The following is a 17,714-nucleotide window of genomic DNA, read 5'->3' on the forward strand; positions in this document are numbered from 1 at the left end:
TGAAGCTTGTTCGGGATTGTTGGGGGTCTAATTCGCTTATACGTCCACGTATGTGGGCCTATATAATATAGTTATATAGAGTATAATATAATTTCATGTATATATAAAGTATTAATAAGCATTAATCATGAAGCACAATTCTTTGGACAATGTGAATCACGATATAATTTTTGGACATCTAATTGTATTTTCGTAAGGTTTGCAGCTTTTCCTACTCATGAAGACCTCCCCCGTTCCCATTCATACTACATTAAAATAGAAATACACGACCAATGAAATGACAGAAAGTTCCCGTTTGTCACTATCTGCTGTAGAAAATTCTGATTTTCACAGCAGATTCACAATAACACTAACAAGGTTTCTTTACATTTTACAATTTGCATTTATTTCTTACAATTTAAGCCCAAAGAGTCATCCTCACAGACTTCTTTTATTTACTACAGCAGTATTTCTCTATTAAGCAAAAAGAACCGAGATGCACTATTGAAATTACACTTTTTTCTTATATTAAAATATATCAGGGTTTAAATGTGAAATTAAACTTCTTTACACTGACAGAAAGCTGAGTTTTAATTAGTTAAACACCGTGTAAAATGAGTTTGTCATCCCTGCCCTGTCGCTTTGAGCAAAGACACAACTCATCCCTTCTTGTTTACCCACTTTGTGTCGAAAATTATTTCATAATGTACAGAAAATATAACACACGATTATATTAAATACTTAAAAAACTTATAATATAATATAATATGCATACATATTATATGATGTCTTATACAATGCTGAAGGTAGTGTTCCATATGTGATACCATAGCAACGAGCCAAAACACCAAAACCCTAAAACTGAAGGTGTTACTGTTGCAGCGATGTGCAGGGCTTTGACTGCACGCTTTTTTCTTTTAGTTTCCGTATCCATGCCCACATACAGCCTTTTCAGATGTTAGTAATTGGCACTTGCAGTATGTTGTTGTTTCATTATATAATTCTCTCACATGTGAGAATCTCATAGATTAACTCCTTTATTTTTTATTACCAAGTCTTAACCTCCAAACTAGGAGACAAACTGAAAACTGTGATAGAAAATATCAACATCATCCCTTTTTTTCATTTATTTTTATTTTTGTATCTATTGATTCATTTACTGAATATTTACTTTGGTAATAATAATTATTATTTTAATAATGACTTGAGGTTAACCATGAATTTCACCTGTGTCATTTACGTGTATCTGTAACAGTGTATCTGTTAACAGTTTTGTGTAAACATGCCCATGCAGGAAAACAGTGCACTGTTAGCTCGTTTTTGCAAGAGGTCAATAAAAGCAATCAAGAGAACGGGAGCAGGACTGTGCGTAAATGCACTGATAATGATTGAAGGTAAAGAATGTGCATCACTGAGAACAGATAACTGCACATGCTCTAAGGTTCATTTCTGGCACTTAGACGTAGTAACCACTGTTTGTTTTATAGATTTTAAAAAATGACTAGAAGTTACATTTGAGCCATCAGGTTCATTCACAACACTTTGAAAAGACACCGCATGTCGTCATAAAGTGTAACTCTGAAAGGCAAGGTCTACAGGGTTGTCTAATTTAAACAGAGGCTTCTCATTAGTCACACTAAGCAGTAGAGCTTAAAAGAGGAAACTTTATACCGTAAGCTTGTTTGGAGGAGGTGAGTGTATGCTCTCAATATCAACCTGGAGCCAACAAAGAGTAAAGCTAGTACTGTATCTCATGAGAGAGATCGAGGCTAACATTGTTCATGAGTGGGCACATAGACTGCATATTCAAATACAAGTGTGATTACTGATGGGTCTATATTTAGAATAAAGTAATAACTGACTTCCAGTAACCCTCAGAAATATGTGTGTGTGAGAGAGAGAAAGATGTAAATAATTCAATTGAAACGAGGAAGAAGGAGCCGATATGCATTTTACCTCTGAAAATAATCAGATGTTAGACATTTTACAACTCACATTACAGTGAGTAAGTGATGGGAAATGAAGTCGTCGCTCTCTGGCAGCATTTCCAGGAAAGCCCATTTTAAAAGCATGTACTCAGACACACACACACACAGCCAACATGCACACACAGTCATTCTTTCCATATGATTGATGTGGTGGTAAATGTGATATTGAATCGTTGTTGGTCTTGATAATATCTCATCAACACTTGTGGAAGGAAGAAAGTGAGGAAATGAATTTAATCTCATGTTTTCCTTGTTTTGATAAATGGGCTGGTAGTTAGTAGTTACTCAAGATACCTTTTTCTATACTTGTAAGCACTCTCTGTCACGGATGCATTAAAGTGTCACGAGCTAACAGAATGATCACCTAGGTGTGAAGCACTGTAAGAGTTCAACAGATTTATTGACAAGTTTTTTTTTGCACAGTGAAAAGGTAGTAACAAAGCTGATGGTGGGGCATTTGAGTTCCAGCAGTGGCAGTCAGGCAACACAGGCTTCCCAGGGCATGCGCACACACACAAAACAGGGCTCATGGGAGTGGGGCTTCATAGCAAGAAAGGTTACACAGAGAGGTTATCCAAGACATAAAACACACAAACCAAACAGAATCAAGGGCGTCTCTTGGCTGGTGCAACGTTGTGACAAGCTTGAAGTAGTTAGCCTAGTCATAGACGAGCAGAAAGTGAGTCAGTAGAGCTGATTGCAGGCAGGTGCGTGCCTGAAGGAAGGCGGAGAGGCAGGAGGAGCTGCACTGAGGCAAGGTGACCACAACACGCCAAAGAGACAAAATAAGAGAGGCAGGCCAGCGCGAGAGACTCGAGGAAGTTGGCACAAAGTTCAGTATTGTACCCAAGGATGCTTCATCATGCAGGCTTCTTCTTCTGCCTGCTTCCTCTAGGGGTCACCACAGTGGATCATCTGCCTCCATCTCACCCTGTCCCTAGCTTCCTCTTCTGGCACACAAACCCTCTGAACATCCTCCATCCTGTTCCTTTGTATTTGGCCGACAGCAGCGGAGGCAGTCACTGTTAACCTGCATGGAAATCTCATCCTTTATATTCATATATGATGCAGTTGCAGACACTCATTTTAAACATGGTCTGTGTTTGAAAACACGAGATAACTGTATGTGCATTTTAGTCCTATAACCTGTGTGCGCACTGTTTTTTTGTTCTACTCCAGCCTTTATGATGTCAGGCTGAGTACATATCATTAAGAGCAATCTTAAAGCTGTTACACAAAAGCTCCACCAAAGCTTTTATCTGTAAGAGAAACCCAGTTAGAACAAACTTGTCTTAAAAGGAGGATGGCCTTAAACAGACACCATGTAAAACAGCTTGTTTCAGACACAGGATGAATTGAGGAGCTGCATAAAGGCAGAGTAAAATTTAAATAAGGATTATTCTGAACTGTGAATCATGCAAAGCTACTCTGGAGCACAGGAATAAAATATCTGGAAATAAGCTAAACTTTAATTTAGCCTCTCAGATGCAAGGCTTACATATGTTTAGAAAGTAATGGTTGCCCTGCTCATTCTCGATGTGAAATATCTGAGCTCTCCAGGTTTTCTGTGACATATCAGGCATCGATTTGACAGTTTCGATATATCCTCACATGTTCACAAAGGTAAACACGGTGCTGTTCAGATCTACACAAGAGCAAGATCTCCGCTTTGGTCTTACCAGTGTGTTTATGAAGATGTGAGAGTCATGCCCTGTTGAAACCTAAAGATTTATTGATTAAGGCTATGGTCGACTTGTAGGACGCAATCAAGAGGTAGTAAATCGGTTGGCTGGAATACTGATTTAGTCATTAATTGAGAGGTCTCACTGCGAGCACAGGCAGCAGGCTGATGGGATGTTAATTTGATAAGCGATTGCTTTGCATCTACTAATTTGTCCTCGGATTCTGCAGGTTGAGCCTTTCTTGTGGCCACCCTACACCTCCAGTAACAGATTGCACTTAAACTGCAATGCCGATTTCCTCTGAAGGGGTATCAAAGGGTGTTCTTCATGTTCATCTTGCACAGTGCCATAAATACACCACTGACATCTGTGTGCATGTGTGAGCAGAGCAAGACCTTCACCACCACTTGATGGATAAACACGGATTTATTTCGGGGTCAGAAGGAATGCAGCTTGAAATTAGCTCTTGTTTATTTAATAAAGTGAAAGGAGTTGACAGTATAGGCTCCAAGCCGTCTTTAGCCTGTGTTTAGTCCTCTCATGCAGATCTTAAATGCCAATATCTGCCTGCCTAAATCTTTCCACAGTCATAGGGACGTAGCTTCTTCCAGCATGTAGTGTGCAGAAGACCTGAGGAACCACCACAGAAGGGCCGGGCATCAGTCAGAGGACTGACACGGTCCTGTGTGACGTGCATCACCATCAAGTAAAGCCTTATTTAGGGTTATAGCTCAGTAGAGGAGAATGTGTATCCCCCTTTAAACCCACATCAAACACACACACACACAAAGACACATACTTCTATTGCCTCCTGCCTGTTGCCATGGAGACACTAGTGAGCCCTTTCCTTATACCAGGAACAGACTGATTACATCACAATATGCAGACGCGAACAGTGCACACACGTGTACTGTAAAGTGATTTCATTTTACCATTCCAGTCTGTGAAACAGTTGCTGTGCCCTCAATGTGCACACAAGCTTATGTTGTCATCGCTCGACAACATCTATTTATCTCTGTGTGCGTGCGTATGTCATTTATAAATGTTTACCATGAATGGAGTCTTGTTTCCAGATCCTACAGATCCCTGCAGACAGTATGTTTATGTTTGATGACGTGCACTGGTTTCATATTTGTGTTTTCATAAGGAAACCATTACAATAGAGAAGGGGGTGAAATTAGCTCAAAGAACTGAGAGTGATGAGGGGAAATATGAGCTTACTGTTGGGTGATTAAACTAGATAGAATAGTAAACCTTATTAAGAATGAGAAAAGTAGACTGTGATTCTCTTTCAAGCTCCATGCAGATGCAGTGAAAGAGCCTGAAAATGTGCTCAAAGGATATTCTCTACCAAACTCATCGGAAGACTTCCAATAATGTTTTAACTTCTTCTCCAAACAGTTGTCACATTGGTGCTAGAGCCTCCAACAGGGTGGGCTACACTTTGAGCATCTGAATTAACAGGTGTCGCTTACAGCGCTGGTTTATGCTGAAGTCTGTTCATTCTGAAGTGGGAATAAGAGTAAGTAAGAATAGACTGTTGTCAAGAATAAACGTTGATGTTGTTGTGTTATTATGATGCACTCCTCAGATTCGGCATCAGTGTTTAATGTAATATTTGGCACTGAAGTTGTTTTAGCTCAAAGAAAAAACTTGGAGTGCCTTCTTTCCTCACAACAAGTATAGACACATTTACATAACGCTGCTTTGTATTTATTTAGTTGTTTAGTTTTGGGTTGGTTGCTTAGTGTCTCACCCTCCAAATGGCTCAGGTGTGGGGGGGTGATGGGTAGGGATGGGTATCGTTTAGGTTTTATCCGATACCGGTGCCAAACTGGTACTTTTGAAATGGTCCCGGTGCTTAAACGGTGCTCGAACCGCTGCTTAAAGAATGGAGAACACAAACTTTGTCCAAAAACCTCTCATGTTTAACTGTTTTCCTCTTTTTCTTTGGTCATTTTAGCCTTTTTGGCCAGGGTGAAGGGAGTATCTGCCATCAAACAAGAAGACAGCCGCATGTAGCTATGATGATGTTTGCTAGTTCACCTTACATGCATTAATGTAATAACGTGGTTAGCCTACTCAACGTAAATTACACACGAACAACATTAAGCTCCTCACGCAGAGAAGAACGGCTGCTGCTGCATCATCATCCTCATCATTTCTGCTACACTGGCAGGGCTAGGGGCCAGGACTCTCCTCTTCGGGTTTTTGGGGGATGTTGCTAACTCCGGGTCCGATAACAGGCACCACACCCGCAGTAGATGTGCTCGGTGTGAGGTCTCGCAGCAAGCTATCAAGTACGGCGCATTTCTCTGCAATTTTAAAAAAAGCTATGCGTCGCCAGGTGTTTCATCAGATTCGTGGTGTTACCTCCTTTGCACTGTATCACAAAATCACCTTAAAGCACGTGTTGCAGGCTGCTGAGTTTGCATCTTTTGCTGTGAAGTACAGCCAGACTTTGACCGCTTCGCCTTGGGCCTTTTTAATCTGTAGCTCTGCTCTAAAAGAACGTACGTACCTGGGCCCGCCTACTATCCTTGCAAAGGTAAAATGATTGGCTAGAATCCAAATGTGCGCTGCTTTTCGGTCTGGTTACTACCGTTTATGTCAGAACCGGTGCCATGATGGAACCAGATACTGGTACCCATCCCTAGTGATGGGTGGAGGAAGGTGACGGGGCGGAGGGCCCAGCTTTGGTCCCACAGGACCGAGGTGAAGGTTCGGCTTTCAGAGTTCATGTCTCGATGTGTTCCCTGTAACTTCTCAACAAGCAAAGTTAGGACGTGTTCGAGCTGACTGACACTTTGATGGGACACGACTGCTGAGTCTGCAGAGTCCAACCGGTGGCCAGAACATTCAGTCACATTAAACAAAGGATTGGACTCAATAAGCAGGACCCGGGTGCCAGCAGCACTTTTACAGATCTTATTACAAAGATTGAAGAGCTGGTAAGTGCAGGTAGGCCGGGGGTTCTCCCAGAGAGAAGAGAAAAACAACCAAGGTGAGTTTAAGATGATTTTGTTAAGTCTTGTAATTGGATTTAGTTTGGATTGGTTTCCAGAGAGGTGGAGAGGGATTCGATGGAGAGTGGAGCAGGGAGGTAAAAGGATTAACTCGGGCTCTTTAAAGCAGCAGGGATCCATGGAAGCTGAGGAGTAACTCTCTCTGGAAAACAGACGAGAGAAAAGGGTTAAAGGGCACAAAACATGAGGATGAACTAAAGACATGCGAGTCTTAAATACCACCGTGGGGGTGACAACGGCCTGGGCGAGAGCAGATTTTTCCTCTCCAGACTTTTGTGGATTACATTTCATCACCGCCCACTGTCACTTTAATTTGTTTTAAGGAGTTCAGCTCCAATCAAATGTCACATAATTCTCAGAAACCTAGATAATAATTTCCTCCCATCTGCTGAGTCCCCCCTACACTCCGACACCTCCCAGCCATAACCTTGACATGCCTATCCCCATCTCATCTCCTGCTTCACTTCACCTCCTACATGTAAACTTGTACCTTTTGGTTCATCATTCCAGTGCTCTTGCTATTGCTTCATTACTTCACGATAAACAAACCAGTTAAAGTCTATGTTTCCTTTACTGACGGATTTGTTTGCGAGTTTATCTGCTTTCTCATTTCCTGGAATTCCTACATGAATATTGTGTTTTTCCCTTGACTAATTAGCCATGAAGCGACTTACAGTACTCCATAAAAAACATGAGGTTATTGGTTACTCCTGTAAAAGCTGAATGTTGAAGCTGAATCACCACATGAGTATTTTGTTCTCTGTCACTTCCTCTGTCTGCTCCAGAGCTAAAACTACTGCACATCTTTACCTCACAGTCAGAGCACAAACCGCTCCTTAAGAACCAAAAGCTGATGACTGAATGTGCTGAATGTAGCACAGGTGTGAAGAACCGTGGCCATTTTATTAGGTTCAACTTTTTAACATAAATATATATTCAGCCAATCACTTGGTGCATTTAAGCATGCAAACGAGGTCAAAACAACCTACTGAAGTCCAAACCAATCATAAGAATGGAAAAGGAAGGTGATTTAAGTATTTTGAACAAGGCTGCTCAGAGTATTTCAGAAAATGCTGATCTTCTCAGATGTTCCTACAAAAACCATCTCTGGGGTTGAACCTTGAATCAGATGGGTTACAGCAGCAGAAGAGCACACTGCGTACCACCCAGTCAGCTGAGAACAGGAAGGCTACAATTCACACAGACTCACTAAAAGTGAACAGCAGAAAACTGAGAAAACATTGGCTGACCTGATGAGTCCTACTTCAGATGCTAGGGTCATAAACATCTTGAGAGTACGGATCCATCCCGCCTCGTATCAGCAGTTCAGGCTGCTGGCAATGACGTGGCACACATCTCAAACTGGTTTCCTGACCATTTCACTGTACTCACACGACCTCCACCGTCACAGATCTCCAACAGAGCATCTTTGGCAAATCTCCAGCATCTGTATGACACAGTCATGTCCATATGGACCAGAATCTCAGAGGAATGTTGAAAGCAGAATGAAGTGGACACTGAGTGTATGGGTGCAGTTATTTTTAAGCATTAAATAACTTTAATTTTGATGGTCACTGAGACAAACAGAACAGGATGTATAGATTCAGCAGTGAAATCTGAGTAAAAACACTGAGGCACAGAGAGGATTTTCCACTTCAGCACAGAAAGGCCCGAACCAACAAACCTACAACCTTCCCTCTCTGTGGAAGAGTAAAAAGCTATTTTAAGGTAAATAAAGCTGTGCAAAATACTGGGTGCTGAACTTGAAACTAATTTTCTGGGTGAACTGAAAATTAGTGACCAATCGGCACACAATGTTCTCCCAGCTTTGATGAAATCTCCCTCAACACAGCATGTTTTCACTGTTTAACCAACAGCCCTTTGCTAGTAGTAATAGTAGTAGTTCTTTTTTAAACAATTATCATTAAAGTTCATCACTCTATCAATTCATCACATGAAACCGACTATTTTCGCACTTTTGGTTGCACAACTTTCACTTCCTCCTATACAGGGCAGCCCCTGGATGGGGAACAAGTAACAGTCTATGATTCAGCCTGTGCTGCTGTATATTACTGTAGAAGTACCTATCTAGACTACATTACTAACATCTGCCTGTTTGATGTTTTACGGGAATTTTCCACAGAGGGGGAACCACATTTTTTTAATTTATAATATTTCATAAAATTATTGCCAAGCCTCATCAATCCCAGCTCTTCCTGTGCTCATCTCTGCATGTAAGCCTGTTAATATTAATCAGGTCAATATTATACCAGCAGCGTAACCGTGTTGGACTCTTCTGCTAAATATTTCATTACTTTGAATTATTAGATTCTACGGAGGGAAATGTGACCGCATACTGCAAGAGACATCTTTGAGGCTGCTTTCAGGCTGACACCAAATTCACACATGCAAAGTGTCAGCGACACATTTTTAGACGCATGGCTGAGCAAAGCCTTGAATAGCTGCTGCAACATCTCCTTCCTGCCCTTGATGTAAAGTGAGATTATCATTTAAAGCCGTCCTCCACTCCTTAACCTGTGATCCAGTTTGCAGCAGGCTATTTTATTTCTAGGAAGAGAACGGCTAAATAAAATCACGGCTGGACACAGTGAAGCAACGAGAAATCTGCTGACCCTGTGTGCGGTAGAGCCGCATCAGCTGGCTTAACACAGATATGGTAGCTGAAAAGTTTGTCGTGCACAGTGAGGTTTGGTGATAAAGCTGCAGAAACGTTGTGAGAGGCTTTTAGGCTCAAATGTGTACCATTAGCAAAGGACAGAAAATGCCTGTGAGGTGACCGGAGCTGTTTTCTGCTCTTTCAGCACAGTAACAAATTTGGAGCTTCAGGAAAAAACAACAGAGCTGGGTTTGGTGTTTAATGTGTGCACAGTGAAGGCTAATTAAGTAGAACTCGTGCACACTTAGGTGTAGAGCAACACTTGATTAATATGGAGTTTTAAAGCCAGAGATATTGTTATTTAAATCACAGAGTCAGAGTTACTCGTTCTGAAATTAGTCTGCGTAGCAAGCAGTAGCGGTTTTTTGATGTGGGCGACACGGGCGGTTGCCCGGGGCGGCATCACGGGCATCGTGAAAAAAAAATGCTCGTACTCATGCTGCCCCGACATCACGCCAGCGCATATTGGGAATGGCAGAGGCACCGATCGGTTTTTTATCGCCCATTTGCTGGGAGTAAGGGCGCCCTCCGTTTGCGAGGTGCGCCTGCTGCTTGCTGCACAGGGAGGAGAGGGCGGAGCGGCATCTAATAACCAACTCGCAAAATAAAACAAAATAAAAACAAACCAACAAACACGAAAACACCAGACATCATGATACAGACTTATAATTTGCAGACTTATAATATTTTTTTTCGACATTCTGTACGCGAAAAGTGAGCGCGAGAGCCCTCGGTGCGCCTGCTCGCTGCTGAAGTCAAAGTAAACTTTATTGTCATCTCCGCTACATACAGTGCAGTATATAGAGAGATGAGACGACGAGGCTCCAGTTACAGCAGTAAACAAACAATAAATATAAGAAGAGTAAGAAAATAAATATACACTTTAGGACTCGGGGTAAAGGATCAATAACAATTTAAATTTATAATTTACAGTTTGATGATTTAAAGTCTCTCACACAACCCGTCGAAAGGGGGCCGGCTGCTTCCAAATAGAGCACATTTCATTCATAATGTTGTAAATCTAAGCCCATCATGTATTCATGATTTGAATCCTGGGTTGTGTGAAATCCCAGAAATAAACCTTAGACAAATTGAATCTGTGAACTAAGGTGTAGGTCTGTTAGGTTATGTTGTGGTGATCCTCGGGTTGGGGGATGGGTGTTCATACTGGAGTGCAAAATGAAAACCAGTGGAAGATGGACAAGAAAAGTTCAAAGCCATCTGGTGCTCAGTTTAGAAAAAGAGAAAAGAAGAGGAGGAGAAACGAGCAAAAGATACAGGTAAGCAGATGTGTGATTGGATAATGGCAGCTCATCCTGAAACAATCAGAATCAGAATACTTTATTAATCCCTGAGGAAATTATGTGGGTTACAGTTGCTCCAAGAAGAAATGGTAAAAATAGTAACAGTAACAGACTAAACTCCAAACAGTACATTATGTTACAGATTGGAATATTAATTAGACATTGTCAATTGTTGATTTGTCCTGTTCTCATTGCATGACGAATTATGATGGCTGTTTGCATACTATGCATACTCTCTCTCTTCGTGTGTGTGTGTGTGTGTGTGTGTGTGTGTGTGTGTGTGTGTGTGTGTGTGTGTGTGTGTGTGTGTGTGTGCGCGTGCATGTTTCTCTGGTGAAATTCAGTATGGTTCTGACAACAGTTTTATGTGGGGGGGCGCCAGAGACAGTGTTCGCCCACGGCGCCAAACAGGCTAGGACCGCCACTGGTAGCAAGGCTATAAATTGGTCAAGGGTTAGAGAGACAGTCTTCTGAAGTCTGTTCTATTAAACATGCAAAAGATTTCGACCTTTGTCTTAAACGTTTTCCCTGATGTCATGAAGAGCACCTTAAACTGGAACAGCAGAGAGGTCATATTTTTGGTTGTGTTGCTTTTTACCTCGCCGCTGTGCAACAGGAAGCAGCATTTCGGATGTAACCTAGTTGTCCAAGCGCAACTTAAAACCAAAAGAAGGGCACTGCCAGCCAACAATACCTCAGCTTTATTCATAGCAGTCAGTATTAACAGAAAACAAAGTGCAAACCCATACAAACCACATACGGTCAGTTTGTACAGCACTGTTTTACCATTTAGAGGAGTTGTTTTTTTATGAAACAAAACAAAACCGGATGATAAAATATATGTTGTTGAATTTTTCTTTTTTTTGTCCTTTGTATCATGTTTTTAATTTAATTTTAATTTCAGCTGAACTAGAAATTCAATAAAGGCTTTTTTTAAACAATTATTATTATTACTATTATTTATGCATTTATTTATTTGTTAGCCAGAAATGTTACTTATACCGTAATATGAGGTGTATAAGCTTGACCTGTTGGTGCTGTACACTCTTTTCTGTCACTGATATCTTTAGTTAGACTAAATGTATAATATATATGCAAACAGAGCTTTAGAAATGCATACTGATTAAATATGTTCTGCTCTTCTAATGCTTAAAAATCAATTCAGCTACATGAGCACAATGCATTAGATTTAATAATTAATGTTAAGGTTGAATAATAAATAGGAAATGATTTAAATTTAAGTTCATGCAGCTTATTTATTTATTTACTACCTTTGGTAAATGTATTCACAAAGGAACGTTTAGATGTTGTTAAATATATAATTTTTTAATTGTTTAACAAACGGAAATTAAAAAAAAAATTAATTAGCAAGACCACTTCAGAAAAACAAGTAACTGAAGATAATAATAACAAAAATTCACGTCAAATCAATGAGCCTTCTAACTTTACCGTCGTGAAACTGTCGTGAAACGCCATGACGACAGCTAAATCGCTTTCCGGTCACTGTTATGTCTCCATGCCGTGCAGCTGTCCTTGGAAAGTGTCTCGCGTGCGGCTCGTGGGAAAGATGCGGAGAACAGGTGAGTGTCCACCGGAGCGGAAACTGAAGCAAGTGTTTCAGACGCGCTCGTGCTAAATGGAGAGAAGCGGACTCGTTTACGGCTCTGTGTGTAAGGGTTAAGGCTGCTGACGTCATGCGCAGTAAAAGCATCATTAACAGGCTCGTCGTTGTTGCCGTTTGCAGTGAAGTACTTCACGTTTCATCAGTGACAGCCTGCCTGTGTGTGCTTCAGAAGCTGTTGGTGTGTCTCCGACGACACGACCGCGGGCAGGTGTGAGGCAGGTTGTAGGGTTAGCTCGGTTTAATTCATCTGTTTGTTCACAGCGAGTCCTGAGTGAAGACAAGACTGACTATGATTAAGTTTGACCCCAAACTACAAAACAAGTTAGTCTGACTCGTCAGCGAGTTAAAAAAAAAAGTGCAGAACTGCTTCTTTAAAGTCCATGAATGATGACGTCATTATCACGGTTGCGGATTTGACTCGATCCTGAACACTAAGGTTGTTATTTGGGACTGTCACCACATCAGGTTGTCTCTGTGTGACTGTAAGTATTCATTTTAATGAGGTACTACAATACTGCATGTACTACTATACTACTACAGACCATAGAAGAAGAATAGTGCTGTCTCTCATCTTTCATTCAGGTAAACAACACTTATGATAGATACTTTATCGATCTCTCAAGGGAAACTACTACATTACAGCAGCATGTTACTCAATAAACATACTTTTAAAATGTAGAGATTTAAAACAATAAACTTATAAATAAAAATGATATTCGGTTAAAGAAGTGTAAATAATAAGACTAATAATAAGAGAGCAGGTGTGATGGGTTGTCCATGATGGAGAGCAGTTTGTTCGATGACCTCCAACCCTCGCTGACTCAGACGCCTCCAGATTCTGGCCAATGATGTTCCAGCCTGTGGATCAGTTTGTTGATCCTGCTGGCATCTCTTGCTCTGATGCGGCCCCCCTCCCAGCAGACAACAGCAAAGTAAATGTCCCGCGCCACCGCAGACTGGTAGATGGTCTCCAACATCCTGCTGCACACTTTAAAGGATCTGAGCTTCCTACAGTAACTCCACTAAGGTTTAAATGTTTCCATGTTACAAAATACAGAAGAGATGGAAGTGACCAGCCAATCACAGCCTGAGGCTTCAAGTTTAGTTGATTTTCAGCTTGTTGTGTGATTCTAAGGCAGCTCAAGTTCATTTAACTAACATGTTTTAGGTTGTAGTACACTGTGATAACCACGTCGTGTGCACTGATGTTGCGTTAGCCCGCATGATGAGCCCTAACCTCGAATGAGATCGTGCTATGTGACATGTTAATGACATGTTAAGTTCCTGGGGGAGGATGAGTCAGCACAGTGTCACAGTTTTTATATATCTGTGACATGCAGCTTGTTTTCATGGATGTATCGTCTGTCCTCTTCACAGATGTCACCAACTGAAGCTTGCTGCTGAAAACAACACGGGAGCCAAAAAAAGGAAGAAAATAAAAGCCATGGCGTCTCGTTTCCTGAAGTACTCCGTGCTTCTCCAGAAGTACCGCACTCCGCTGCTCATTGCGAGCTGCGGTGGAGTCTTCGCCGCCAACATGTTCTACCACGTTTTCCCTGACGTCTCCTACCGTCAGCTCTATCAGGCCTGGCACCGGGGGGAGCCGGTCGTGCTGTCGGAAAAGCTGGAAAATCTTTTTCAGCAGGTTTTAATTTATCTTATTTTTTCAAGATCACACTTCAGATATGTTTAAAAGACTTCAGCTGTAATATGCATGTGATTGTCGCTGGAATGATGCATAAATATTTTTAGTTGCTGATGAGAGGAAAATAGCAGTAAAGATAGACGCAGGCGTCTTAGATTAATAACCATCATTATACACAAATCGAAACAAATTGTTCACAAAACATGAAATTTGTTCTTTCATGAATTTCATAAAATTCACATTTCTGCTTTGTCATTTGTAGGTGCTGAAGGACTATGGCGTCAGCTCACCCAAGAATGTCTCGGCCTTTGCGTCCTTTGGCTTCCATCCGGTTGGCGCTGGCGTCCCGTGGCTTCCTGCGGGGGCCCAAATCGGCATCCCGGCTAACTTCAACAGCACCGCCGACGACCCGAGTGGAATTACCAATCGCAACATTTTCATCAACGGCAAAACGGTGGACTGGAGCAGTGAGTCCGGTTCGACTCTAAAGGAGGCGCTTGTGTTTTCCCTCGATGCGCAGAAGTTCGCCATAGCGCGCGAGGTGGCCCGCTTGCAGTCCGGGGGACCCGTCATGAGCGCTGCTGTCGCTCCGTTCTGCCTGGGAGGGGTTTGGGTGTACAGCGTGGTGCTGAAGCAGGTTTTCGGGCTGTACGGCGGGCCTGCGCTGCTACGCGGGGCTGTGAACATCGTTGCGCTTGGCATTGGTGCTGTTTCCTACTTCCTCACCTCGGACACCGTCAGCCAGTGGCTTGACTATAGCTCGGACCGACGTGCGGCCGGAGTGTCCCGCGATTACGCCAAAGGAGGGGTGGAGTTTTACGATAAAATTCTGTCCAGAAACAAAACGCTGCGCTCGCTGATGGGGCAGAAGGGAGAGGATATGTACGCTCCCAGTGGGAACTTGTTTCCTGCTCACGTCTTTCAGCTGAAACACACGCCGTACACCTCCAGGAGGGAGCAGATCCTCGCTCTGCTGAAAGAGGAGAAAGTATGAGAGGAGGGCTAGCGATGGGAACTAAACTAGCAAGACTTTGCTTGTTTTTTCTTAAAATTATGTCATCACGGATGTGCTGAATGTAATTTGTAATCAGCAAAGTCCTGAGGGGTCGTGTATTTGCTGACTTTATGCAACAACGATGGCGTGTAGGGCACAGTGTACCAATAAACTGTTTCCCTGCCTGTGTTTGTGGTCATATGTGTGATCAGTCGTATTAGTCAGATGCTGATAAGTGCTATTCCTGTTTCTCTCACCCAGGTGAGAGAAACAGGAATGTACATGCATGCATTTGTATTTTTGTTTCTATAATATGCTCTGGATAGATTTAGACTGTGGGCTGCTGACAGGTTATGCCTCTCTCTGTAAAACAGAACATTTTAAGCACATAATCAGTGCATGTGCAGATTAGTTTCTCCCATGTGCAATAAATGCCTCGACATAGCAACAGGTATTACAGGAAAAGCCATAAAGCCTTTGAATGAAAACAAACGCTGCTGTGACAGTGATGTACTGTCTTGTTGGTATATGTATGATTTCTATACATTTTACATCAGATAAAAACTTTGGTTGTAAGATTCAGATAATTATTTTTTAAAAGCGAGACATTTTAAATGAGAATAAGAAAGAAAAGTGCTTCTTTGTGCCCCCCTCTCCCTGTTAATGCCCTACCTGCCCCCCTGGCAAAACTTTGCAAGACCCGCACAGTTTATAGCTGATGTTTGCTGGAGCTGTGGCTCCAGCAAACATCAGCTGATACTAGAAATTAATAGCAAATAAATTCTAACAACAGCTGATCAAGCTTAAACGTGCCGCTGTTGTTTAGCAGCTGTAAAGCTGCTGGTCATGATGTCGGTTTGGATATGTGGTGAGAGGGAAACATGAAGATGAAACCAGGAGATGTCCTTACTGAACCATCAGAGCTGAGCAGGTGATGGAGAAACAGGTTTACCTTTTAGGTGACATGAATGAGTTGAAGTTATGAAGTGTTTCTGAGAGACAAATAACACCAGGATCCTTTTCTAAGTAGCTGACAGCTGGTAACTGCAGGGGCGGGTCTAGCAAAGTGTTGCCAGGGGGGCATGTAGGGCATTAACAGGGAAAGGGGGGCACAAAGAAATACTTTTCTTTCTTATTCTCATTTAAAATGTCTCGCTTTTAAAAAATAATTATCTGAGTCTTACAACAAACGATTGATAGATTGATGCATATATACCATCAGAACAGTGTACATCACTGTCACAACAGTGTTTGTTTTCATTCAAAGGCTTTATGATTTTTCCTATAATGGTGGGCCGGTCTCTAGTCAAAATGCCCGGGACGATTTTCTGTCCCAGTCCAGCCCTGTATGCAGCTCATCTGCAGTCTGGTGTTACCTACATCTTCCTATTCAGAAGGCAGAATTTCCGAGTTCTGAGTACAATCGAAAACACCACGACTGCAGTTTTTGTGTTGGATGTAAAAAGCGCACATGACGCTGTGACGTAGGCTAGAATCATGGCGGAGGTCAACGACGGTCCAGGCGTGGGATTTCTCTCGTGGAAATATGCACATTATCTTTTCCTTTCTATTGGTAGGTGGCACAGTGCACTGTGGCACGTAAACAAGCTAGAAGACTGCAAAGTTATGGAAACAACACATTAACAAGAGAAGTCCTGAGTAAAACCAAAGTTACTTTCCCTAGTAACTAGTTACTTTGAAAGTAACGAGTAACTTGAAGTAACTGAGTTACTTTTGATAGAAGTAACTAGTAATGTAACTAAGTAACTTACCCAACACTGCGTGCACAAATGGAACAAGGCAGTCCTACACATTTGTGTAATGTGTGCATTGAAGGACAAATCCTGGTCGAGAACGACTCCATGATTCCTCACAGTGTTACTGGAGGCCAGGGTAATGCCATCCATGTTCTGAGATGTTTAGCTAAGTACAATAACCTCAGTTTTATCTGAATTTAGAAGCAGAAAATTCAATCGTCCAGGTATTTGTCTTTATGATATGCCCACAGTTTAACCGCTCGATTCAGCATGGATAAACCAACATGGGTATCGTCTGCATAGCAGTGAAAATGTATGCAGGTTTTCTAATAATGTTACCAAAGGGAAGCGTGTACAATGTAAACATTATTGGTACAGCAGTGCCCTCTGTTGGCCAAATATGAACAAAGGACAACCCCACAATAAAGAAGTCCATGTGCAAGGCAAGGTCCACATTTCAGCAGCTTTGGGAAAGATTGTTATGCGGAGTTTCCAGCAGAGGTTAGGGGTGTTTTCCATGGGAGGACATCATGGCTGATAAAACCTCTGAGCAATCACTGCCGATTCTCTTGCTGTCTGCTCTCCTCTGGCCAGTGATTCCAATTTTAGGCAAAGCAGTTTTTTTCCTTAGAAATGCATGGAGTCTGTTTCAGATTAGAAGCTCACAGCATCTCACTGGAAAAGGGGATGTCATTAAAGTGTTGGCTCGCCACCTGCTTCTGTAGCGAGAGTACAGAGCAGGTGAAAGAGAGCCTGGAGAGGTGGAGGTTTGCCCTGGAGAGAAGGCGAGTGAGAGTCAGGAGAAGGAAGACAGAATACATGCGAGTGTGAATGAGAGGAAAACTGGTAACAGTGTGAAAAAGTTGAAAATTGAAATTCTTGAAAATGTCTTAAAAGTAAAAAATATGTCAAGTGGGTGGAGACGAGCGTCAGAGGTGAACTGTGACAGGTGGAGAGCAGTGGGAGTGAAAGGGAAGGTTTACGAGGTGTTACTGAGACCTGCTGTGATGTGTGGCAGGGACAAAAAGACAGGAGGCC

General features: G+C 42.1%; 1 protein-coding gene across 1 annotated transcript; it reads left to right on the forward strand.

The window, feature by feature from the left end:
- Positions 1 to 12,110: 12,110 nt before the first annotated feature.
- tmem177 (transmembrane protein 177) lies at positions 12,111 to 15,104 on the forward strand. The gene is made up of 3 exons (XM_085250292.1): positions 12,111 to 12,236; positions 13,658 to 13,925; positions 14,188 to 15,104. Exons 2-3 carry the CDS (start codon positions 13,725 to 13,727, stop codon positions 14,917 to 14,919), a joined length of 933 nt encoding a protein of 310 aa, XP_085106418.1. The 5' UTR covers positions 12,111 to 12,236; positions 13,658 to 13,724; the 3' UTR covers positions 14,920 to 15,104.
- Positions 15,105 to 17,714: the final 2,610 nt, after the last annotated feature.

The sequence above is a fragment of the Mchenga conophoros genome, linkage group LG16, assembly GCF_057382185.1.
Source record: "Mchenga conophoros isolate Kocher_MC1m ecotype Shallow Benthic linkage group LG16, M_conophoros_male_GT1.1, whole genome shotgun sequence".
Lineage (NCBI taxonomy): Eukaryota > Metazoa > Chordata > Actinopteri > Cichliformes > Cichlidae > Mchenga > Mchenga conophoros.